The 26,492-nt window shown below is 42.2% G+C and overlaps 1 protein-coding gene across 1 annotated transcript in view; it reads right to left on the bottom strand.

The window, feature by feature from the left end:
• Positions 1-26,492, bottom strand: part of LOC117523766 (ryanodine receptor 2-like) — a 224,174-nt gene that overhangs the window by 27,695 nt on the left and 169,987 nt on the right. The window contains 11 exon segments of the mRNA XM_034185382.1: positions 9,103-9,145; positions 9,332-9,462; positions 9,547-9,753; positions 9,993-10,079; positions 10,722-10,842; positions 11,075-11,145; positions 21,295-22,556; positions 22,633-22,714; positions 22,850-22,954; positions 23,179-23,307; positions 23,485-23,573. Coding sequence (XP_034041273.1) covers positions 9,103-9,145; positions 9,332-9,462; positions 9,547-9,753; positions 9,993-10,079; positions 10,722-10,842; positions 11,075-11,145; positions 21,295-22,556; positions 22,633-22,714; positions 22,850-22,954; positions 23,179-23,307; positions 23,485-23,573 — 2,327 coding nt within the window.

The raw sequence follows: 26,492 nt of genomic DNA, 5'->3' as shown, positions 1-26,492 counted from the left end.
GATTTATACTGTATAAACAGTGTTTTCTTCAAAGGCTTTTCAGCTGTGTAAATTATGAACACACTAGCTAAATTACCTTTACACAGTAAAATCATTTATTTATTATTTCTCAGATTTTTTTTTCTTTTCAGATTTGACACTTGGACACATAGCACAGTTTTATTGACTGATGGCGTCAGTGAACTGCATTTTTACGGACTCCTGTAATAGCTAGTAGTTCCAAAACTTTATATTTTAAATGTTCATATTTTATTGTGCAATAAAATGTGTGTCTTGTCAACTTTGCCTGGTAAATTAATATACAATATATGATCACATGGGATGTGCTGTTTTCCTATTTTTTGCGCTGCTTAGTTCACAGGAGTCACAGAAGTTAAATGTGCTGGTGTTTATCATAAGATTCCGCAGCACGAAGCAGATGAGAGTCTACAACGCCACATTAATGGGATGGTAGGCTGTTGCAGGTTACTTCCCCAACCATGGTTGTTATCATTTACAGCTGGGTGGACTGGGACAATGCAAATTAAAGATTTTGCAGGACATAAACTCAGGTCTACATAGCATTACCTATGCCACTGATCCCTGCTGTATATTGGCATTTCACTCACTTCATTTATAACTTCAAACAAGAGCCAACAAAAGTGTCTTATTTCAGAGTTCATTTGGATAACTACAGCTAACAAATCCTTCAATCTTTAATTTTCGAGAAAAATAAACTATCCAAACACAAAACTGTAACATCAGAATTACATAACAGTATTACACCATCACTCTTTGGCCAACAGTTCTGAAAATGATGCAAAATACAGGATGCAAATGCCTTAAATGCAGTAACGCCAACTAAATCATAAAGGACATGTTTGACATTCAAAGTTAACATTCACCATTTCCTCTGGAAAACACAAATAGCTAATAGCCAATTTAGCTTCTTCTAATGCAGTTATTTTTGTGTCAAAACATACCAAGGCCACTGGCCGGGCCCAAGGCTGGGCTCCTTAAAAAAAGATGATGAAACCACAGAAATTTAACACAATATGGCTTGATTTTCCACATAAGATCCTATATATCCAATACAAAATTATGTGACCCTTCTAATCTTTTACATGTTGGTTTGGAGAACATTTTGTGGGTGCTTTATGAAGAATAATTGCACACATGAGAGTGTGTAGTAACATGACACAGACAGCAGCATATAAATGAGGACTGCGCAAAATGAAATTCAATCAGGCACTTGCAGGTATGCATGTGCACAATAAGGCAAACACATACGGGGTCTGTTAGAAAAGTATCTGACCTTTTTATTTTTTGCAAAAACTATATGGATTTGAATCACGTGTGATTGCATCAGCCAAGCTTGAACCTTCGTGCGTATGCGTGAGTTTTTTCACACCTGTCGGTTGCGTCATTCGCCTGTGAGCACGCCTTGTGGGAGGAGTGGTCCAGCCTCCTCGGCGGATTTTCATTGTCAGGAAATTGGCTGATCGACTGCCACTTTACTGCATCAAAATTTTTTCAGAAACTGTGAGAGACAGCCAGTTGGAAACCATTCGGAAAATTCAGATGGCTTTCGGTGAAGATCTTATGGGGATCACACAGATTAAGGAGTGTTACAACCGGTTTAAATACGGCGCACAATGGCGTAGGGCATGCCACGCTCCGAGCGGCATGCCGAAAAAGTGCTGATGTCCAACTCTTCTGCCATTTCTCTGGTAGTCAGACGACGTCCCGGATCAACAAAGCGTTCACTTTGGAAATGAATGGCACATTCCACTGTTACAGGAGTTTTTTGTCATGAAAAGACGTGCGGAGGAATTCGTGCGTTGGGACGGAGGCGCACAACAAAAAAGCAACGCCGTGATGAAGCCTCACAGGACATGTTGTGGCATGTCCAGCTCGTCCACAATTTCTCAGATAGTCACACGACTGAAAAGCCACCGAAAGCCGTCTGAATCTTCCGAATGGTGCAAGAGCTGGGCATGTTAGAACATGTCCTGTGAGACCAACACGGAGGTGCGTTTGTCCCACGCCATTAGCGGCTCCGTGGCGAATTCCTCCGCTCCTCTTTCCATAACAAAAACTCCTGTAACAGTGGAATGTGCTGAAAAAGTGCTATGTCCACATCTTCTGCCAAATGATCTGGTCGTTTCAGCCTGTCGATCGCCGCTCGGAGCGCGGCTTGCCCTCTGCCATTGTGCGCTGTCTTTAAACCGGTTGTAACACTCCTTAATCTGTGTGATCCCCATAAGATCTTCACCGAAAGCCATCTGAATTTTCTGAATGGTTTCCAACTGGCTGTCTCTCACAGTTTCTGAAAAAATTTTGATGCAGTAAAGCAGCAGTCGATCAGCCAATTTCCTGACAATGAAAATCTGCCGAGGAGGCTGGACCACTCCTCCCACAAGCCATGCTCACAGGCGAATGACGCAACCGACAGGCGTGAAAAAACTCACGCATGCCTACGAAGGTTCACGCTTGGCTGATGCAATCGCACGTGATTCAAATCTATATAGTTTTTGCAAAAAATAAAAAGGTCGGATACTTTTCTAACAGACCTCGTACATTTTAAGTGAAAATGTGATTTACTGAAATTTACTGATTTACCAAATAAAAAGTGAAGGTTCCTTGAAAATAATTTGTCTGCTCTTTCATGGGAGATTCAAGGTGTGTGGCAGAAGCCCAGATTCAGAACCATTACTGTGAAAAGCACCTGCCTGCATGAATAAAGATGATCTTGATTGTATTCATTTAAGTCAGCCTGCTGTACACAGAATCGGCATCCATTTTTTGTGTCTAGATACTCTGGCTAGCTATGATATACTGAATGAATCTATTCGTTATTATCATTAATAGTATTATGATTAAACTGTTGTTTTCTTCAAATTAGCTTTCCTGAGACTGAGGTATTTTTTCATGGCATGTGAACTGACTGCAGTGTTAATATGAATGTGAAAAGAATAGTTATAGGCTTCTGCAGTTCGACACACTCATACAGAATGACAATCATTTTGTATGTTAAATTTGCAGCTGATGCTTTCACAAGTGCCGCCCATGGTCCTGACAGGGGCTGACGGCTGCCACAATAAATTGCTCTTTACAGTGGTGTTTCCTGTATTAAAGAAGATTATGGTGCATCCAGAAGTATTCACAGCGCTTCACTTTTGTTGTGTACGAGGTCTGTCAATAAAGTAACGGTCCTTTTTATTTTTTTCAAAAACTATATGGATTTCATTCATATGTTTTTACGTCAGACATGCTTGAACCCTTGTGCGCATGCGTGAGTTTTTCCACGCCTGTCGGTTACGTCATTCGCCTGTGAGCACGCCTTTGGAAGGAGTGGTCCCGCCCCCTCGTCAGATTTTCATTGTCTGGAAATGGCGGAATGAAAAGGACTTTTTTTCCATCAGAATTTTTTCAGAAGCTGTTAGAGACTGGCACCTGGAAACCATTCGAAAAATTTATCTGGCTTTCGGTGAAAATTTTACGGGCTTCACAGAGAATAAGGTCTGTTACTACAGCTTTAAGGACCCCTTTAAGGACACTCGGCGCGCCGCGCTCCAAGCTGCGACGACGCGGCACAAGCCAGCGGACCATTTCTAAACGGATGGCTCTGTGGATACGAGACCATCGTGTGCTCTTTCTCTGGTTATCACAAGAGCTGGACATCAGCCATTTTCCGGCAGATTTCACTTTTAACAAGAGATTTTGTCATGGAAAGCTGCGCGGAGGCTTCGCGCGTAAAGACCAATTCACTTTGGAAGCGAGACAAAGGAACACCTCCGTTTCGGCGTGTCAGAGGACAAGTTTGGACAACCATGGATAACCATTTGTAAAATCCGCCTGGATTTTACAAATGGTTATCAACACGGAGGTGTTTTACCTGTGGCGGGCGCGCTGCGCCAGCTGCGAGCCGATGCCCCAATCCGTCAGCACGTCTTTCATTAAAAAAATCTCCTTTAACAGTGGAATGTGGAAAACTGCTGATCCCGACTTCTTCTGAAAGTTCTCTGTTCTCTCACGACGTCCTGGGTCATCAGAGGCTTAAATTTGGAGGTTTTCAGCTTGAAACAGGATGACGACTTCGCCTCGGAGCGCTGCGCGACGTCCCGCTCTGTGGGAAGTCCTTAGAAACAATCCAAAATCTCTCATCAGCCGTTAAAATTTTCACCGAAAACCAGCTTAATTTGTCGAATGGTATCCACTCGGATGTGCCTCACAGTTTTGGAAACTCAGCAACTTCTCAGACAAAGGAATTCCGATGAGGGGGCTGGACCACTCCTCCCACAAGGCGTGCTCACAGGCGAATGACGTCACCGACAGGCGTGGAAAAACTCACGCATGCGCACGAAGGTTCAAGCTTGGTTGACGTAAAAACATATGAATCAAATCCATATAGTTTTTTTAAAAGATAAAAAGGTAGGATACTTTTCTAATAGACCTCGTATACATATATATATATATATATATATATATATATATATATATATATATATATATATATATATATATATATATATACACACGCACACGGTGTTTATTACATGGAAAACAATACAATAACATTGGGACCTTTTTTGTCCGGTGACTGCGAATATCCGGTTTATACGATGACGGTTTAGGTGAGTTTACTGTACATGGGACTGAACAATAAATTTACCTCTTAAAACTTTGACAGTGAAGTTGCTTCAATCCCACACAGCTGACTTTATTTTCCCAAAGTTTTCTTCTGTTCGGATCTGAAGGGAATCTGTACATCTTGAAGCCCTTGCTGTGTCTATTTGTGCATCCAAATTCGCAACAACCTGTTATTTTCAGCAAATAAATATATAAAATAGCTGGATTTACATGCAGACAGATTAACAGCGAACGCTATTTTGGTCCCAAGATGGCACCACAAGTCATGTGACCATTTTTTTTTACTTGTCATGTTGCTACTCTGAATAAAGCGTCTCTAGTCACTGCAGCCCTTAGGTTGAAAGTGTACGTGTGCAAACGCGCACAAGGTCATCCTGATATATTAGAATCACAAAACGCTCACTGGAGCCCTTATTTTTGCAGTTCATGTGGTAGCAAGCATCACACTTTACTTACTACGTCGTAGCGGCTGGCTAGGGTGCACTTTAATTAGAATCTGAACAGACCAGCGCACACCGTGAGCGAGGTAAAATGTGCGATTCTTTTTTTTTTTTTTTTTTACTTAAAATGTACCTGCTGTGTACAGCATGGAAAGTGGTAGACTGTCGCTATGCCTCCCAAGAAGGGAGGGGCATCCATCCATCCATTTTATTCCGCTTTATCCGGAGTCGGGTCGCGGGGGCAGCAGCTCAAGCAAAGCCGCCCAGCCCTCCCGATCCACACACACCTCCTCCAGCTCCTCCAGGGGAACCCCGAGGCGTTCCCAAGCCAGCCGAGAGATGTAGTCCCTCCTGCATGTCCTGGGTCTTCCCCGGGGCCTCCTCCCAATGGGACGTGCCCGGAACACCTCTCCAGCGAGGCGTCCAGGGGGCATCCGGAAAAGATGCTCGAGCCACCTCAACTGACTCCTTTCGACGTGGAGGAGCAGCAGCTCGACTCCGAGCTCCTCCCGAGTGACCGAGCTCCTCACCCTATCTCTAAGGGAACGCCCAGCCACCCTGCGGAGGAAACTCATCTCGGCCGCTTGTACTCGCAACCTCGTTCTTTCGGTCATGAGCCAAATCTCATGACCATAGGTGAGGATCGGAAAGCAGATCGATCGGTAAATCGAGAGCCTTGCCCCCCTACTCAGCTCTCTCTTCACCACGACGGTCCGATACAGCGACCGCATCACTGCAGACGCTGCACCGATCCGTCTATCGATCTCACGCTCCATCCGTCCCTCACTCGTGAACAAGACCCCGAGATACTTAAACTCCTCCACTTGAGGCAAGGACACTCCACCGACCTGAAGAGGGCAAAGCACCTTTTTCCGGTCGAGAACCATGGCCTCGGATTTGGAGGTGCTGATTTTCATCCCGGACGCTTCACATTCGGCTGCAAACCGCCCCAGTGCACGCTGAAGGTCCTGATTTGACGAAGCCAACAAAACCACATCATCCGCAAACAGCAGAGACGAGATTCAGTGGTTCCCAAACCAGACCCCCTCTACACCTGGCTGCGCCTAGGAATTCTGTCCATAAAAATAATGAACAGAACTGGTGACAAAGGGCAGCCCTGGCGGAGGCCAACGTGCACTGGAAACAGGTTTGACTTACTACCGGCAATGCGAACCAAGCTCCTGCTGCGGTCGTACAGGGACCGGATAGCCCTTAGCCAAGGACCCCGGACCCCGTACTCCCGGAGCACTCCCCACAGGGTGCCCAAAGGGACATGGTCGAATGCCTTCTCCAGATCCACAAAACACATGTGGACTGGTTGGGCAAACTCCCATGAACCCTCGAGCACCCGATGGAGCGTGTAGAGCTGGTCCAGTGTGCCGTGACCAGGACGAAAACCACACTGCTCCTCCTGAATCCGAGGTTCGACCATCGGTCGAATTCTCCTCTCCAGTACTCTGGAATAGACCTTACCGGGGAGGCTGAGGAGTGTGATCCCCCTATAGTTGGAAGACACCCTCTGGTCCCCCTTCTTAAACAGAGGGACCACCACCCCGGTCTGCCAATTCAGAGGCACTGTCCCCGATCGCCACGCGATGTTGCAGAGGCGTGTCAGCCAAGACAGCCCAACAACATCCAGAGACTTAAGGTACTCAGGACGGATTTCATCCACCCCAGGAGCCTTGCCACCAAGGAGCTTTCTAACCACCCCGGTGACTTCGGCCTGGGTAATGGATGAGTCCGCCTCCGAGTCCCCAGTCTCTGCTTCCTCTTCGGAAGACGTGACGATGGGATTGAGGAGATCCTCTAAGTACTCCTTCCACCGCCCGACAACATCCCCAGTCAGGGTCAACAGCTCCCCACCCGCACCGTAAACAGTGCTGGTGGAGAGCTGCTTCCGCCTCCTGAGGTGTCGGACGGTTTGCCAGAATCTCTTTGAGGCCGACCGATAGTCCTCCTCCATAGCCTCCCCGAACTCCTCCCAGACCCGAGTTTTTGCCTCTGCAGCCGCAAGGGCTGCGGCACGCTTGGCCTGCCGGTACCTGTCAGCTGCCTCTCGGGTCCCACCTACCAACAAAGATAAGTAGGACTCCTTCTTCAGCTTGATGGCATCCCTTACTTCCGGTGTCCACCACCGGGTTCGGGGATTGCCGCCACGACAGGCACCAGAGACCTTGCGACTACAGCTACGAGCAGCCGCATCGACAATGGAGGTGGAGAAGATGGTCCACTCGGACTCCATGTCTCCAACCTCCCCCGGGATCTGGGAGAAGCTCTCGCGGAGGTGGGAGTTGAAGACCTTGCTGACAGAGGGTTCCGCCAGTCGTTCCCAGCAGACCCTCACGATACGTTTGGGCCTGCCAGGTCTTACCGGCTTCCTACCCTCCCAGCGGATCCAACTCACCACCAGGTGGTGATCAGTAGACAGCTCTGCCCCTCTCTTCACTCGAGTGTCCGAGACACGTGACTGAAGGTCAGATGATATGACTACAAAGTCGATCATCGACCTCCGGCTCAGGGTGTCCTGGTGCCACGTGCACTTATGGACACCCTTGTGCTCAAACATGGTGTTCGTGATGGATAAACTGTGACTAGCACAGAAGTCCAACAACTGAACACCACTCGGGTTCAGATCGGGGAGGCCGTGCTTCCCGATCACCCCCCTCCAGGTCTCACTGTCACCGCCCACGTGGGCGTTGAAATCCCCCAGGAGAACAATGGAGTCCCCAGTCGGAGCGCTATCTAGTACCCCTCCCAGGAACTCCAGGAAGGTCGGGTACTCTGCACTGCTGCTCGGCCCGTAGGCCGAGACAACGGTGAGAGACCTGTCCCCGACCCGAAGGCGTAGGGACGTGACCCTCTCATTCACCGGCGTGAACTCCAACACTTGGCGACTGAGCTGGGGAGCAATAACCAATGCGACCCCAGCTCTCCGCCTCTCCCCGTGGGCGATGCCAGAAAAATGAAGCATCCAGACCCTCTCCAGGAGTTGGGTACCAGAGCCCAAGCTGTGCGTGGAGGTGAGCCCGACTATCTCTAGTCGGTATCTCTCAACCTCCCGCACAAGCTCAGGGTCCTTCCCCCCTAGCGAGGTGACATTCCACGTCCCAACAGCCAGGGGCTGTGAGCATGGACCGGGCCACCCGCCCTCGACCGCCACCCAATCCTCTCTGCACCCGACCCCCATGGCCCCCTCGGCAGGTGGTGAACCCACAGGAGGGGCGAGGGGCATTAGGTTGTAAAACCCCAAGTGCTAAACGAAAATTTACTTAGTGAGATGCTAGTGACATGCTATCACCTTTTATCATTATTCACTTCAGTCTCATGAATGCCACAAATGGTTCTATGAAAATTAATGATGACAACATACACACAATGTCACACAATGCAATGCAACTTACTACACCTTAACTAAACTGACATGAAATACACAATGAAATACACAATGACATGGCTACAATTCTGCAATATTACCGTGCTACAATTCTGCAATATTACCTGTGCGTAGAACAGGTAACTCAACAAGTACACATTATTTTGTACGCTTGAAAGATGCAATCCTCAGGGTGCACTTTAGTAAATCAGAAGAAAATCAGAGTGTACCTTTTTGGAGGGAGCTATGGTGTTTGCACACATTTTTACACATGCAAACCTAAATCAGGCACTTAAAATTTAAAACATGCAAAATCCCTCTAACGCTAAATGTTCCTTTGAAATATTAAAAATTTTAGCAAGATACGTTTTTGTAGTTAACTGTATCAATTTGTCATAATTATAAATCTAAATAATTCCAAATTACTTGTAAGGCTAAAATTATGCAGTCTCTGGTAAAAATAAAAATAAAAAAAACCTGTTACCTGGAAATTTATGAATGCCTGACATTAAATGGTTGATTAAATTTCACTTCATTTCTTCAGTGTCACTGAATGAAATATGCCCCTAATTAAGTACATGCATGAACTCATTTCAAATACACTGTCCAATATTTTAGCTACAGACAGTCAAGGCTGCACTTATGCGTATATCTTACCTTCCTCTTCACAAATTTATCCCAGTAATTACTTGGAAATGATCTGAAAAGATAAACTATGTCAAAGAGTGTAATTCAGGAAAAATGTAACATTAATAAGGTTCATAAGAATCCAAGAGGACGATTAAAAAAAGGAATTCCTGAAGAGAATCACGTGTTAATGTGTATTAATAGAAAATGTTGATGAAATATCACATCAGTAAAGATAATTATGTGGCTATGACCATACGGTGTGTTAATGACTAGTCTGTCCCATTGGCCTTTGACGTCTTCCTCGAGGGGCTTCCCTGTCACATACAGCCCATCAAACTCCAGCCTCCGGGCCACTTCCTTCTCACGTTTGAAGATGACCAGTGGTACCTGCAAACAAAATGTCACCATCCAAAAATCTTTGAGGAGACAACTAACAAAAGCTTTTTGCAGCATGTCTTTGAGCAAATATACCTTGAGACAATAGTAACCAATAATACAACAGAAAGAGACGAGAGTGTGTGCCACAGCCAAGAAGTGCAGAGATGCTTCCATGCAGCCGCTGCTCTCCTGCAGAACAAAGCGAACTCTGGCCTGAGTGTGATCCTCATCAACAGGCTCCTTGTCATCACTGTGCACAGATTTGGCTGCTCGTTCTTCTGATGCAGGTAGGGATGATACCTAAGAAGGCAGAGGAATCACGGCCTTTAGCATCACTTAAAGAGGAGAAAATAAGAAATGGCTTTCAGCAACATCCACAGCATCCAAAAGGATCACACACAATTCCTCCCTGATAGGGTCTGAGACTAACTTTTAATACAGAAACTACACAGCACTGTGTGCTGCTGGGTAATTTTAATAATAAATATAAAGCAAAAATGGAAGACAGGATTGATTTGCAGTTACAAGTGCAGACTCACCTTGTAGAAGAGAAGAATTAAGTTGATTGCGAAGGCAACGAACAAAGCCAGCAAGCGCATATTATAAAAATTCCTGGCAAAATAATTCTGAAATATAAATAAATAAAAACACAATGAGTAAATATAAGCATGTGTCATTATCTGTGCTGCTACTGCATGTGGATGCATGCTGTAAGTTAGGGCTGTTCCTGTTACATAATAAAAAAATAAAAGTTGCGAGAGACTTCGGGCCACATGTTTTTGTTCCACTTGGGGTTTTATAAGTGCAGACCAAATCTGAACTCAATCAGATAAGATTTAAAGGTCCCCCAGAGTGAAACATTTTCCTCTCTGTCCACTGGCAAGGCAACGTCACCCTAACGGGAGAAGACTGAGCCATTATTTTTCTTTTACAGGTACATGTGATGGCTTCTTTTTGAGGATGCACAAGCAAATTTCATTGTGCTGGTTTGCTGTGCAATGACAATAAAGATGACTCTGATTGAAATCACAAAAAGTGGTGGTTGATTGCTCACCCAGAGGAGAACACTACTGGAATTACTGGATTACTACATTGCTTATTGGGGAAAATTGTTGCTTTGTGGAGAACCCCAAAACAATGTCCGATAATAAAATTTGGCACAGATCTTTTTCATTTTATTAGTGGAACAAGAACAACATGTGGCCCAAAGATTTGTAGCATTTGATATTTTGAACAGATCTACTGTAAGTACATGTGAGGTTTATTACCAGCAGAAACCTTTTATGAGTGGTTATCATCGTCCAAAGGGCAGAAAGTGTTCGTTCTCGTTTCTCCAACTTATGAAAGCATCTCTTGGCTCTCCAACTTGTTTCTGTTTTGTTGTCCACTCTGCATATAGGCGGGCACAAAGACAGAGAAGGTCAGAGTCATATTCTTACTGCAGAAATATCTGGCCAGCCTCCTTTTGAAATGTGATGTTAGCATATTATCAAATCACCTGTGTGAAAGTGATTCCGGACAAAATTTATATCTAGCAATCAATGTAATTTATTTATTTTTTTTTTTTTACTTCAACATCAAATCTACGAATTACACTTGATGAAATATGTAAGAGACTCACTTTGGTTTATGTAATTCAGCGGTGTTCTCATCTTCTGTTGTTGACTCTCCTGTGATGTGACCTTCAAACTGCTGTCAGGAACATTAATCAGGAAATCACAAATTAATATTCAGAGACCACCAAGGTTTCAACGTGGTACACATTTTAGACAGCTGATTAATCTGCAGAAGGAGTTCATTTGCAAAAACAGATAAATGCCATCACAGTCAAAAATGACCTGAATGAGCCATGTTGCTATTTGTTAAGTACTTTTCAATGTTTTTTTTTTTTTTCCCAAAATGCAACAACGAAACCATAAATACATGAGCCATTCATCCTGCACAGCAAATTCAAATACATTGCCATAGTCCTGTAAAGCCCAATAAATGCTTTCAGCTATCCAGAGTCGTACCATTTAGTAACCTTTGTCAGGTTTCAGCCCTGTTCTGGGTCATGATATTCTACCCACCGTCTGCTCCGATCTTGATTTATTAGTAGCTTGATTTTGTTATATGGCTGGGGGGGCCTGGCTGCCGGTTTGTTTGTCTTTTTGTTTTCCTCCCAGGTGGCGTGCATTTGGGACTGAGTGGCTGTGTTGCTGAGGCTGTCAGGACCTCACCCTGATCACCTGCAACTCGTCAGGACTCACAGCTGAGGTGCATCTGGATGGATTGGAGCATGTTGGCATTTAAGACTGGAGTGCACAGTGTGTATTTGCCAGAGACTCGACCTTGTGACCAGACGGGTGAGATCGTCGTCTTGGGAGCCATCTCATCAGCAGCGGACGCTGAGAATGTCCAGGTTTGATGCACAGTCTGTGAAAGAGGAGGGGGTGAGGTCTCACGCTCGTCAGCACACTTCCTGAGGTACGTTGGATTTTGTGACTAACAGTTATACAGTCAGTAAATGTGGTGTCCCTCACACCTTATTGTATTGAGCTGTATGTTAGTCATGTATCAGCTTCCACTGCGGTGGAGTTTTGTGAACGGGATGTTCCATGCCTGCAGGTTGGAAGCTGATCAGTAATCAAGCCAGGAAGTGTTTGCTGTTTGTACACCTTTAAGTGTTCTGTGTGTAGAGTGTGGACTCACATAATGGTTCCTTCTTTCACAGACTCGGTTGTTGCGGCCACCTGGGGGGTGTCGGCGGGGTCCTTGGGTCCGAAACAGCTTCTGGCTCCGGACCGTTAGCGCTGCTGGGAGCGCACCACGCCAGGCCGCACTTTTCTGTTATTACATTTTCACTGTTATGTATTAAATTCAGTTAGCCTTTGTACCGTGCTCTGCTTATTTCATACTGGGTCCTTCAAACGCTGGTCGGTTCTCCGAGCTGCGTCCGACTCATAACAGATTTTTTTGTTACATGTTCATTTTCTTTCTGTGCATCTTACTCTTGTCCCTAGTTTTGTTTTTGGTTCATCATTTATTCGCTGTCTTGTTTTGCCTTGACACTTTGTATCTTTATTACTTTTTAATCTTTAGTCATTTTTCAGTCCTGTTCTTGTTTTTGTTTTGTCCAGCCAGCCTGTGTTTTCATTGTATAGTCATTAGTTTTATCACTTGTCTGGTTTGTTATCTTATGTGAATTATCTGTTTTAGTATTGGGTTTTGTTTTCTGTTATCATTTAGTCTCTGTTTTACTTATAGTTTGTTTAGCCACTTTTTTTTTCTTTAGATGCATACAACCCCAATTCCAATGAAGTTGGGACATTGTGTGAAATGTAAATAAAAACAGAATACAATTATTTGCAAATCCTCTTCAACCTATATTCAACTGAATACACCACAAAGACAAGATATTTAATGTTCAAACTAGGGATGGGTATTGATAAGATTTTATCGATATTGATGCTATTATCGATTCTGCTTATCGATCCGATTCCTTATCGATTCCCTCATCGATACCTCTTGTGAATTTTCTGTGTACTAAAAGTAGGCTTTACAGGTTTTATATGCATTTTATTGAGTCTTAAAGTAAATAAATATGAAATTGGTCACTGTATCCTTGATCTCTGGACATAAATAAAAATAAACAAAATCTGTAGTTTTTGTCAAAACCATTTCCTTTCAGACATTTTGGCATGAATGTCTCTCCATACCTCTGAGCAGAGCTCAGCCGGCTGCTGCACGTCAGCGCAGGACGTCTCATTTTGGGAGGAAAAAAAAACGTTTTGATCGATTGCAGTTTGTTTGTATTACAACATTTGGAAAGAGGTGTCATTTGATTTAAACGGCATTTCACTTTGAATTTATTAATTCCGACTGTACTCTATCGTTCTAACTTGACTCGGCAGACAGCCGTGCAGTGTTTGGAGCTTTGTGAACAGAACAGAGGACGATTCTCGTTTCTTTCTCGCAACAAGACAGGAGTCCCAGTTCATAACTTTAATCCGCACAAAAGTGACTCACGAGTGACATATTCAGGGATGAAAGTGGTTAAAAACAAAAAAAGCTGTAACCCAAAATTACCCACCAACTCCACCTGCATGAAAATGTTTGAATTCTAGAAGCTCTGAAATGCAATCTGGGACTATTCCAGACAATAAACTGCAGTGAATGCAGCATCCATTTTGGTGAGAAAAAAACCCAACTTTCCTTATTCAAATTCATTCCAGTAGTATTCTGCTCTTACTAGGATGCAGGAGTTTTCTAGCTTGGCAGATAGTTCTGGAGGAAATCACTGAAGAAATTAACAAATTGAAAATATGGTTTGACCGAAACAAATTGTCATTAAACTTAAATAAAACAGGGATAAAGTGGAGGTGTAAGAGTCACTAGGTGTTCACAGGAAACACTTATTTATTTATTTATTTATGTTCATTGTTAGTTGGTTTTATATTTTCTGTTGTGTTTTAAAGGGTCCCTGCCACGCCATGACATTTTTACATATTCTTGAAGAATTAAAAAAAAAGCTTTGTCCACATGTTGTCTTTGTTTTTTTTTTTACCATAAAATTACCCATATGAGAATTTGTATTTACCGCCTCCGAGTTCACCTACTTTATCACTGCGACGGATGTGACGTCATGCGAGTAAATGTGTCGAAATGCGGCTCTGTTTACCAATATGGCAGACACGGACAGCGAAGGCATAGTAAGCGATTACAGCGAAGATTGAAGTGACATATCGATTGTTTTTGAAGATGAGGAAGTTTCGGATTAACGAAGCGACGGTGAAAATGAGGGGCTCCAGCCGTATATGTTCGAGCCGTACGCGACAGAAGATGAGGAAGAAGTGCAGCTATCAGGGGATGACAACAACAACGCTGTTGAGGAGGATATAAGCAGCTTACAAAGCACAGAATGGTTTGTTCACTCACCCTTTTCTTATAAATGATCATTTATTCCTTGGTAATAAACAGTTCCACCTGCATTTTGATCACTTTGAACCTGGACTGCAATGTGTTTGTATGTGTATGAAAAAATTATTTCAGCAGCACAGCGTGCTTAAATTCAGGAGTTTGTTCTAAAATCACTGAAAATAAAGTTTCTGTACATTCTGTATATATTTAATCATTTATAAGTCAGTTTCTTGTGATTGCTAATTCTTCACATTTTATTCAAAGCAAATGATTGCTAATCTTTATCTGAAAATCTGTAGACTCACATGGGATGGGGGGAAAAGATTTCTAAATAAAAGAAAATTTTACATCTATATCTGTTGTCAACTTTTATCAGGCATAATATTGTACAAAAAAAAGAATATGCTAAATGGAGACTTTCCTGTCTAAAATACACATACAAACCATCTGTAATCAAATTGTATCACATCTAATCTACTTTGAATGAACATAAGTCTGAACAAAAAACAGGCAGTTCAGTTTACATGCATATGTATATATGGAAAACACAAAAATGTCAATGTTCTGTTTTTTTTCAGGTGCTCATGTGAACACGGTCAGCCGATGCCACTCGTGATTGAGTCTCCTTCGCAAATCAGGATCAGCTTTGCAGGCAAGTTGTCTATATTATCTCAATAACACCCTAACTTTCAAACAGCATTTTTTTTATGTATATAAGCTTTTTTATTATTAAATTTGTTTTAACTTCTGTTTTATGACTTTGGTGGCAACCCTCCATTTTAATGAAAATGCAGGGAGACAACAAAAGCAGAAAAAGCAATGGAGACCAAGGTTCAGAATATACTTTCCTCAGTGGAAAAGAGGAGGATTCACAGTGAGAAAGTTAGCCACATATCCCACATTTGGTATGTGGAAAATGAAAAACAAAACAAACAAAAACAGATTTTTATTTGTATATTTTTATAGAGCATGATAAAATGAATAAAAATATAATTTCACATACGTTTAACACTGTTTCATTCAAATGAGAAGTGTTTTACAATTTGTTAAAAAACATTTTATTCAGTCTATGTGAGCGACACAGCAAAAGATGTTCTTCAGATCTGCAAAACACCAAACCGACCAGAAATCCCCACCAATGATCCTCCTGCACTGAGCAGCCAACTTGAACGACCTGACAAAGCTGAGGCTGAGGCTGATGCTGCCAAGCAGACCAGGTACCACAGATGAACCCAACCCCTCACTCCAGAGGAGGAAACTGGAAGCCAGTGTAGTCGACTGATGGTAATGGAAAAGTACTCCTTATTTTGAATACAACACAAGGTGGTAGTGGCACCCTTCTGTGCCTTCCCAAGTGTCCCCAGCACAACCGCACAAATTGCAGATATGCGATATGATGATACTTTCTGCAACAAAAAAAAAGCATGGATTTATGTTCAAAACAACAGTTCATTCTTTTTGTATTTGAATATTTTTTTACTTTTTTCTATAAACCATGTAAATGAAACTTTCTATTTCATGTGCTTACTCATACTGTGGAGCATCATGTAGGCATAGTGTGCCACTCTGAGGAAATCTGCATCCAAACACACAATCGAGAAACTAGCCAGCTGTGTGACACATTGAGGATTTTCGCCACCACGTTGCATCTCCTCCAAGACTGCAGAAATTTCCCTGCAACAGCGAGACTCGATCACGAGTGACATTGGCTGACTGTGTTCACATGAGCACCTGAAAAAACAGAACATTGACATTTTTGTGTTTTACATATGCATGTAAACTGAACAGCCTGTTTTTGTTCAGACTTATGTTCATTCAAAGTAGATTAGATGTGATACAATTTGATTACAGATGTTCTGTATGTGTATTTTAGACAGGAAAGTCTCCATTTAGCATAAACTTTGTTTCTACATTATGCCTGATAAAAGTTGACAACAGATATAAAGGGAAAAATTTATTTTATTTAAAAATCTTTTTCCCCCATCCCATGTGGGTCTACAGCTTTTCAGATAAAAATTAGCAATCATTTGCTTTGAATAAAATGTGAAGAATTAGCAACCACAAGAAACTGACTTATAAATGATTAAATATATACAGAATGTACAGAAACTTAAAGTGATCTAAATGCAGGTGGAACTGTCTATTACCCAGGAATAAATGATCATTTATAAGAAAAGGTGGTGAGTGAACAAACCATTCTGTGTTTTGTAAGCTGCTTATATCCTCCTCAACAGCGTTGTTGTTGTCATCCCGACAGCTGCGCTTCATCCTCGTCTGCTGTCGCGTATGGCTCGAACATATACGGCTGGAGCCCCTCATTATTTTCACCGTCGCTTCGATCATCAGAAACTTCCTCACCTTCTTCAAAAACAATCTATGTCACTTAAATCTTCGCTATAATCGCTCACTATGCCTTCACTGTCCGTGTCTGCCGTATTGGTAAACAGAGGGAGTTTTTCCTTACCACTGTTGCTGTGTGCATGCTCAGGGGAATGGTAATGTTCGACATTCCCCGTGTGAAGCGCCTTGAGGCAGCATTGTTGTGATTTGGCACTATAAAAATAAAATAAATTTAATTCCATTCTACTCAAGCAAACTGTTACCTTAAATTTGCTTATTTATTAATTTGTTTGTTTTTAGCTTATTTTACTCAAGTTACAATGCATTATTTGATACAAGTGGTTAATGCGCTTGGTTTCAGTTCAGAAGGTTCCGGGTTCAAGGTCAGGTCAAGGTCAAGGTCAGGTTTATTTATAAAGCACATTTACAAACAGTCAACACTGCCCCAAAGTGCTGTACAATAAAAGGAATTAAAATTATATCAAGTTAAATACAAGAACAAAATAAATCAACAAGACAGTAAAAGATGTGGCAGTGTTCAACTCATCTTGTATTAAAAGCCAGTGCAAAAAGATGTCTTTAAAAGAGTCTTAAAAGAGTCAATTGAAGGAGCCAGTCGGACATTCAATGGCAGAGCGTTCCAGAGCTTGGGCCCCGCAACAGCAAAGGCTCTGTCTCCCCTGGTCCTTAGCTTAGATCTGGGATAGACCAGTAAACTCTGGTCCGCGGAGCGCAGAGCTCTTCCTGGAGTGTGCAATGACAGCATATCAGATAAATAGAATAGGGCTTGACCATGAATTGATTTAAAAACAAGCAACAAAATCTTAAAACCAATTCTAAAAGCAACAGGCAACCAGTGCAGTGAAGATAAAACAGGAGAAATGTGTTGGTGCTGTTTGGCTCCAGTGAGCAGACGCGCAGCTGCATTTTGCACCATCTGGAGATGATGCAGAGATGACTGATTAAGACCAACATACAAAGAATTGCAGTAGCCTAAACGAGACGTGATCAAGGTGTGCACAACCTGTTCCAGCTGATCTGGGAGCAGGTAACGCTTGATTTTACTTAAAAGTCTAAGCTGGAAGAAGCTTGTTTTGACCACTGTGTTGATCTGCTTCTCGAATTTAAAAGAGCTGTCTATAAAAACACCAAGGGTCTTAGCAGATGAACGACAGTAGGAGGCGAGTGAACCAAGGTCAGAAAGGTCAAGGTCACCAAAGACCAAAATCTCTGTTTTGCTTTCATTTAGATTCAAAAAGTTTAAAGACATCCAGTCTCTGACTTCTTGAAAGCAAGTCTAGGATGGCAGATGAGTTTGTTTTAAGGTTCAGAGGTAGATAAATCTGCACATCATCAGCAAAGCAGTGAAACTGAATGTTATATTTCTTAAAAATTGATCCTAAAGGAAGCAAATAGAGCGAAAATAGAATTGGCCCTAAAATTGAACCCTGAGGTACTCCACAAGTCAAAGGGGCTTTCTGTGACACAAAGGGACCAAGGTTTACAGAAAAGCACCGACCAGTCAAATAGGACTTAAACCATTTGAGCACTGTGCCATTTAATCCAACACACGATTCAAGGTGAGATAATAAGACCTGGTGGTCAACAGTTTCAAAGGCTGCAGTTAAATCCAAAAGCACAAGCACAGCTGAGCTGCCAGAGTCCATGATTAAAAGAAGATCATTAAAAACTTTTAAAAGAGCAGTTTCAGTGCTGTGCAAAGGTTTAAAATCAGACTGGAAGTTTTCAATTATGTCAAATGCAGTAAGGTGCGACTGTAGTTGAGTATAGACCACCTTTTCAAGTATTTTATAAAAATGACATCTTAGAAATGGGTCTATAATTAGAAAATCAAATCCCACCCCTGCCACATTTCTCCATGTAATGTGGAGTTGCGTCAGGAAGGGCAGCCAGCGTAAAACTTGTGCCAATTTAACATGCAGATCCACCTTGGATTTGCTGTGGCAACCCCGAGTGCAAAAAGGGAGCAGCCGAAGGGAGTTACAATGCATTATTTGTTACAGTACCCATTTTACAATCATAATCTTTATTTTCAACCCACTGTCAATGTATTGTATATACAAACGTTTTTTAAACTGAACAATTCTGTACCAATACCTCGTAAGTTATCAATTTACTAAAATGTGAAGCTTGCAATTTTTTTCTTTTGCCTCAAGCTGAAAATACTCTTCAATTTAAGTTATACAGCTCATTAAGCATTTTCCTAAGCGTGTAGGGTGACAATATGGTCAGTAAATAATCCAAACTTGATTAAGGCTGTTAAACTGATGTATGGATGTATCATTCCATGCATTTTTAATTTATTATTCACTCATTATAACATGAGTGAATGAATTTGCACTGAGTTGCTGGTATATATATGTACGAGGTCTGTTAGAAAAGTATCCAACCTTTTATTTTTTTCAAAAACCATATGGATTTGAATCACGTGTGATTGCATCAGCCAAGCTTGAACCTTCATGCGCATGCGTGAGTTTTTTTCACGCCTGTCGGTTGCGTCATTCGCCTGTGAGCAGGCTTTGTGTGAGCACTGGTCCACCCCTCTCATCGGATTTTATTGCGAATAAATGTCTGAACGATTTGGAGCTTTGCTGCATCAATTTTTTCCAGAAACTGTGAGAGACCTCCAGGTGGTAACCATTCGGAAAATTCAAATGGTTTTGAGGGCCGATTTTATGGGGATTACACAGATTAAGGAGTGCTCCAGCCGGTTTAAAGACCGCCCACAGCTGCTGAGAGCGCGCTGCGCTCCGAGCGCCGATCGACAGGCTCAAACCCCGCTGAAACAACCAGATCATTTCCAACGTGAAGGCTTTGTTGATCTGGGACATCGTCTGACTTACACAAAAATGGCAGGAGACGTGGACATCAGTACTTTTTCGGCACATTCCACTGTTACAGAAGTTTTTTCATGGAAAGAAAAGCGGATGGATGCGCCAACGTGCCGCTCATGGCGCGGCACAAAACCACCTCCATGTTGGTCTCACAGGACGGCTTTGAGATGGCTTTCAGGCGGCTGTTGGTGGGTTTTCAGTCGTGTGACTAACCGAGAAATTGTGGATGAGCCTGGACATGCCAGAACATGTCCTGTGAGGCTTCATCACGGCATTGCTTTGCGCCATGCGGCTCCACCGCGACGCGCGGAATTCCTCCGCACATCTGTCTCAATGTGCCGGAAAAGTGCTGATGTCCACGTCTTCCGCAATTCCTGTGCTAGTCAGAGGATGTCCCGGATAAAACACAGCATCCAGTTTGGAAATGAACGGCACATTCCACTGTTACAGGAGTTTCTGTCATGGAAAGAGGAGCGGAGGAATTCCGCGTGTCGCGGCGGTGCCGCATGGCGCAAAGCAATGCCATGATGAAGCCTCACAGGACATGTTCTGGCATGTCCAGGCTCATCCACAATTTCTCGGTTAGTCACACGACTGAAAACCCACCAACAGCCATCTGAAATCCATCTCAAAGCCGTCCTGTGAGACCAACACGGAGGTGGTTTTGTGCCGCGCCATGAGCGGCACGGTGGCACATCCGTCCGCTTTTCTTTCCATGAAAAAAACTCCTGTAACAGTGGAATGTGCCGAAAAAGTACTGATGTCCACGTCTCCTGCCATTTTTGTGTAAGTCAGACGACATCCAAGATCAACAAAGCCTTCACGTTGGAAATGATCTGGTTGTTTCAGCCTGTCGATTGGCGCTCGGAGCGCGGTGCGCTCTCAGCAGCTGTGGGCGGTCTTTAAACCGGATGGAGCACTCCTTAATCTGTGTAATCCCCATAAAATCGTCCCTCAAAGCCATTTGAATTTTCCAAATGGTTACCACCTGGAGGTCTCTCACAGTTTCTGGAAAAAATTGTTGCAGCAAAGCTCCAAATCGTTCAGACATTTATTCGCAATAAAATCCGACGAGAGGGGTGGACCAGTGCTCACACAAAGCCTGCTCACAGGCGAATGATGCAACCGACTGGCGTGAAAAAACTCACACATGCGCACAAAGGTTCAAGCTTGGCTGATGCAATCACACGTGATTCAAATCCATATGGTTTTTGAAAAAAATAAAAAGGTCGGATACTTTTCTAACAGACCTCGTACTTGTATTTTAATTTTGATCTATTATGTAATTGTTTTTGATGCATGGTTGGTATGTACTGATTGTGTTGGATGTGTTGTTTGTGCAGCAGACCCCTCTGTCCAAGACAAATTTCTCCCTAGGGAGACTAATAAAGACACTGACTTTGACATTAAAAAGTAACTATGAACTTGTCTTTTTTCTTCTTAAATTCCATATTCCTAAAAAACAAAGTTTGATCAAACTAGATCTGGGCAACAACAGTAATCTGTTGCAGTTTTCTCATCTAACTACCTTTTATCGTTAAAAAATGCACTCAGATTAATTTCACCTGGAATCAAGAACAACTCAAGGACAATTATGTGAAAATAGCTCATCTGGATTTGGATCTGTTTTTGCAAAGGAACACTTCAAACTCAACTGTAAACTCAACGTAAACTCAACTGAGAAGGACCACAGTATCAAAGTTTTAGAAAAGTGAAACAATGACATCATCCAACATTAAATCCATACCGCTGTGTGGTGTTCCTCAGAAACATCGGTCATGGTCGCTGTTCCAGTGGTTGTGTCGATCAGGTCGCTCAAACTGGCTGTGAGGTCTTGTGGTACAAGTCTGTACTGACCTCCTTCCTTCTTCACTTGAAGACCAAATATGTCTGTCAGTATGTCCACTTCCCTCAGAGAAGTCAAACCTGCCACCTGACCAAGCTCCCTCATTTCTCTCTGGGAAGAGACACTGACAGAACATTTCAGCAGGTCTTCATTACTTGGCACCTCCATGACTTCGTCGAGTGTTGGCTCAAGAATTCCATCGAGCAAATCTGATATCCTGATTCTTTTGGCCCCCTCAATGAGCACACCGCTAACAAAGACATGGTACAGCACACACAGGATGGTACAAAAAGCAACACGAATCCACCGCGCCAGAGCTGCAAAAATGAACTTGAGGACTAACACAGATGTCAGGAGGATCTCCTTCAGAGTCAACTTCATCAGGTTTCCAACAGAAATCAGAGTTACCAGCAAAAATAACCAATGATGTACGGAAAGCATTCCTTCATCTCCACTTCTATTGTTTTCCTCTGGCCTTTTCTCAGCATTCCTCTCACCAGAGTCAGAAATCTCAGCAGCAAGCTGCATCTCAAAGATGGTGTCCTCACAGAAATTGACAAACATTTCCATTTTCTCCTTCTCCCCACCCTCATTCACGACATCAAAAATGAACTGTCTCTTGGATTCTTTGACTTGCGGCTTCTTCCACTGTGCACGACTCGATTCACTAATCTCAAAGTAGATACGTTCAATGCGTTTCCCACTTCCTTGGATCTCAATGCGTCCTAGAGAGGGCTCAAAGTAAGTCAAGACACATTCTGCAAGTTCCAAGAATGTCAGCAGTCTTGAATCATTAGGCATGTGTTCTGACAAATTGGTGAGCAGAACCGCAAAGCTGAAGCCAATGTCTTTAGCTGGCTCATGAAAGCGTTCCACAAAAGCTTTATAATCCAAGATTTCATTTTTGTCTGTCTCAGAGCAGGAGAGAATGAAGTGAGTTTCAGTTTGGGAGAAACGCTTGCAGTTCTCCATAGCCCTTTGAAAGTCCTTTTTGGAGACACAGCCCGTGCAATCGCTGTCAAACTCTCTGAAGGCATCAGAGGAGACGAGGTCTTTAAGTTTGAGAAACATATCAAAGAACCTGAGAATCATCTCCACATTTCCTGATGATTCCACCAACATATCCACCATCTGCTTTCCAATGGTTCCATTGACAATACTGCCTACATGTAAGAGAGACAAGAATAAGAATTTCTTTTTCAATTTATTTTCAAAACATTAAAAAGAGTGTTACCTCACCTTCTAACATGGAAAGCAAAAAGACCACCATGTCCTTTTGTAAATCCATGAGTTCCTTCAGAAGCTGCATTTGTCCTGAATCCTGCAATTGAAAACCTTTTGCTTTTTGTTTCATATTATATTTTACATATTCATGAGGCTTAATTACTAAGCACACTTGATAATCAATGCAACATCTGACTGAGAGCAGTCACTGGCACTATTATTAATGCTATACCTGAGAGAGCTTCATTTGCATGTGTGCAAAAACATGGAGGAATCCAACAACTGCATCCCACAGGCGACTGTGTGCCAGGCTCTGTTGGTTTCCAGTACATGGCCCCTGGAAGACAGCCCACTGTCAAACTAAGCTACTTTATTTTCATGTTTGAATGGACTGCATTTATATAGCGCTTTTCCATCTGCATCAGACTACTTGTAATAGAACTAATAAATAGAACTAATAATTGAACTACTAGTAAATACGTTATCTCCCAGACAACCATACACCCACAAAAAAGCAGTACAACTTTCATGTAAGTATCTTTGTACAGGAAACAGACAAACCTGAATGTACTCGGTGAGTGTGTTGAACACCTGCTTCGCTACTTTGATGGCTTTGGAGAAGTTCTGTTGGCCATGTACATCAATTATATCCTTCCCTGAGTAGTACCAGTAGAAGTCACTGATTGACTCCTATAAATGCAAGAAAAATGTTCATTTATGATTCATGAGTTCAATCAAACAGTTTAAAAAACAGATTACATTAATAACAAAAAAGATGTAATGTAATATTACTCTTACATCATACAAGATTTAAGATTTTAAAATATTTGATCAAATTTTTTCCACTGTCACAAAGAAACAGTGCACCTGCACTCTCAGCAAATAGTCCACAGTGCATATAACAATGTTGACCGTGGTGTTGTTGCCTGTTTGTGTTCTCAAGTAGTTCTGGAACTCTGAAACAGAAAAGGCAGATGGATGTAAAGCAAAAAGAAAACCATAATGTGTTACCATATAGTTACCATATAATACAGACAATCTAGCACTCAGTGGGGAATTTGCACTCACTAATAAGTGGAATACAGAAAATTCCATAAACAGGAATGACCTCACTCAACTTTTTGCTGTTGGGTAACTTCTATACATCCAATCTCTGGCCTTTCGTTTTTTAAAGTGGCATGAGGTTGTAATGTTTGACTATTTTTATCCCAGTGAATATATGTACTCTCTGAGTGTCCTACCTACCACTGCCAACCAGTGGAGTCACAGTTATATGACTGAAGGGCTGCACAATTAATAGATTTTTGCTTCGAAACAGGACTCAACATTACCATAATGACATTTATTGAATTATTTCAAAACAAGCTTTCATCAATACTTTTAATGTCAGGTCAATCAGGCAAGCGTGATAGGTCAGTTGTAACAAAGAATCTCTGTGTTGCAGTTAATGGCATACTGAACACAGACACAGGGCACAGGCAGGAGATGGTGTAGAAAAAAATACATTATATACCATGGCAATGCCATGTGGAGATGGGAAGCACACAAAGAAACAGCTGTTGACAACGTAAAACACTAGTAGTTAACAGCAGAACATGGAACAAGCAGAAAGCACACTCACTCACTCATCTTCAACCACTTACTCCAATTAAGGGTCACAAGGAGCTGGAGCCTATCCCAGCAGTCATAGGGTGTGAGGCAGGGTACACCCTGGACCAATCTGTCGCAGGGCCACATATAGGCAAACAAACACATAAACACCGACAGAGAATTTAAAGTTTCCAATCCATCTAACCTGAATGTCTTTTGGATGTGGAAGGAAGCCAGAGCACCTGGATGGAACCCACGTAAGCACAGGGAGAACATGAAAAACTCCACACAGAAAAGCCACAGGTGGGAATCGATCCCATGACCTTTTTGCTGTGAGGCAACAGTGTTTACCACTAAGCCATCGGGCTGCCCGAGGAAGCACACACCAGGAGCTAACAACTGGGAGCCAAACTGAATGAAACCGACAAATATAGCATGCACACCAAAGACATGAAGAGTTTGGTTCCAAAAAACTTATCTCTCCATTTTCATCATTCTGAGAAAACACACTTTTTCTATTTTAGTATGATGATAAGGGAAGTCTACTTGTTTTTTTTCCATAAAACAATAATGAAGGCATTTGAAAGATACCCAACAAGGAAATCCAAATCCAGAAAATCTTTCTGTGTTTACTTAATAATCAAATAATGTTTTCCAAATTGCTACAAATCCAGACTTATGCTTTTTTGAAAATATTATTATTATTATTATTATTATTATTACCACCATTGGCATGAATATACATGATATTCAGTTATTTAGAACTCCAACAGGACTGAATGAATGAATCAGCATTACAATCAGGGCAGAACAACAAATTAATTTTAGTTTTTCTTCATGCGTGATTGGCCTTTGATGGTCAATGTTTCTTCTCGACTGGAGGAAGAAGCACTGGTTCTTTGGTTCCTTTGAGGATATCCATTAGTAATCATGAATTAAACTCAAAACAAAATAATAAATAAATAAATAAATAAAACAAGAAGATTCGATGTGAACACCTAAATTTCAAATGACATGGGTGTGTCCTTGTTGGCTTACATCTCAGCAATGGCCGACTCTGATTGGTCAAAAGAATATGTCACGGTTTGCATGGAATAAGCCATGGTATCCATGGTATAATAAGCCATGGAGTGAATATACTGCTTATGTTGAATGTTGATGTAATGATGGCATGTTTCTGAATTTGGTTAATTTGACTTTTATCGCATTTTGGAAACAAACTCTTAATATATACACAAGAGCGAAAGCAAAGTGGAGACGTGAATGATTACAGACGAGAGATAGATGTGCACTGACAGAAATATGAGACAGAATGCTATGCATGCCCACATACACAGGAAAAGAACAAACAGGAAAAGAAGGAGCTGAGTGTCAGTGATAAATCATGAATCATGAACATAGTGATCAAACATTAAACAACCCAAACAACCAAAAGAGACCCAGTAGAAAAAGCAGAGGCATGCAGTATGACAGGAATAGAAACAAAGACAGGACTTGGGTGAGTGTACACAACAGACAGGTACACACAGAGATCACAATACAGTAACACAGGGGTTGTATTGCATGTTGATGTGTGCAGTCTATGTTATAGCACTTTTGAACTTGAGAACTTACTTGCATCATGGGATGTCAGCATATTTTGTGGGGTTTTATTATGGAGAGGCTAGAAATGAATGGGTTGAGGTGAGAACTGGGGAATGCCCTATTTCAATTACTTGCTAATGCAGTATATCTTACTGGGACTCCAAGCCACTTCTCCTGATTGTCTTTTTAACAATCTGTCATTAAGACGACTGAAGTGTACATTATGTAGCAGTAACATTTTTGACATTGCATGTTGTGGCAACCCTGTGTTGTGCATTTATTACATTTTGTTTGACTGGCCATAGTAGATGGTCCTGCTAGAGAGTCTGGTTTCCTTGACGTTTCTTTTACATAATGAAAAAATACCAATGTGCTCACTTAAGTGATGGGTAAGGTCTGGACTTTGTTCAGACCTTACCCACCTGACATCGGTGTGTGAATGGGTGAATGCGAGGCATTACTGTAAAGCGATTTGAGCTTCTGATATTGATTGAAAAGCACTATATAAATGTATCCCATTTACCATTCATACATAGTGCTTTCAAATGACATGATTTGGTGCTGTACAAATAAAGTTAATTAAACTGAATTAACACACTTAAAAAAAAAAAAGTGGGTAGCAAAACCGGCATCATGATGCGCACTTTGATAGAACCAGCATCCCGTACAGCAATCAAACAATTCTGTGCTCACACTGGCAA

This window comes from Thalassophryne amazonica, chromosome 13, assembly GCF_902500255.1.
Source record: "Thalassophryne amazonica chromosome 13, fThaAma1.1, whole genome shotgun sequence".
Taxonomy (NCBI): Eukaryota; Metazoa; Chordata; class Actinopteri; order Batrachoidiformes; family Batrachoididae; genus Thalassophryne; species Thalassophryne amazonica.
The sequence above is the reverse complement of the archived record's forward strand: the minus strand, read 5'-3'. Positions and strand labels throughout refer to the sequence as shown.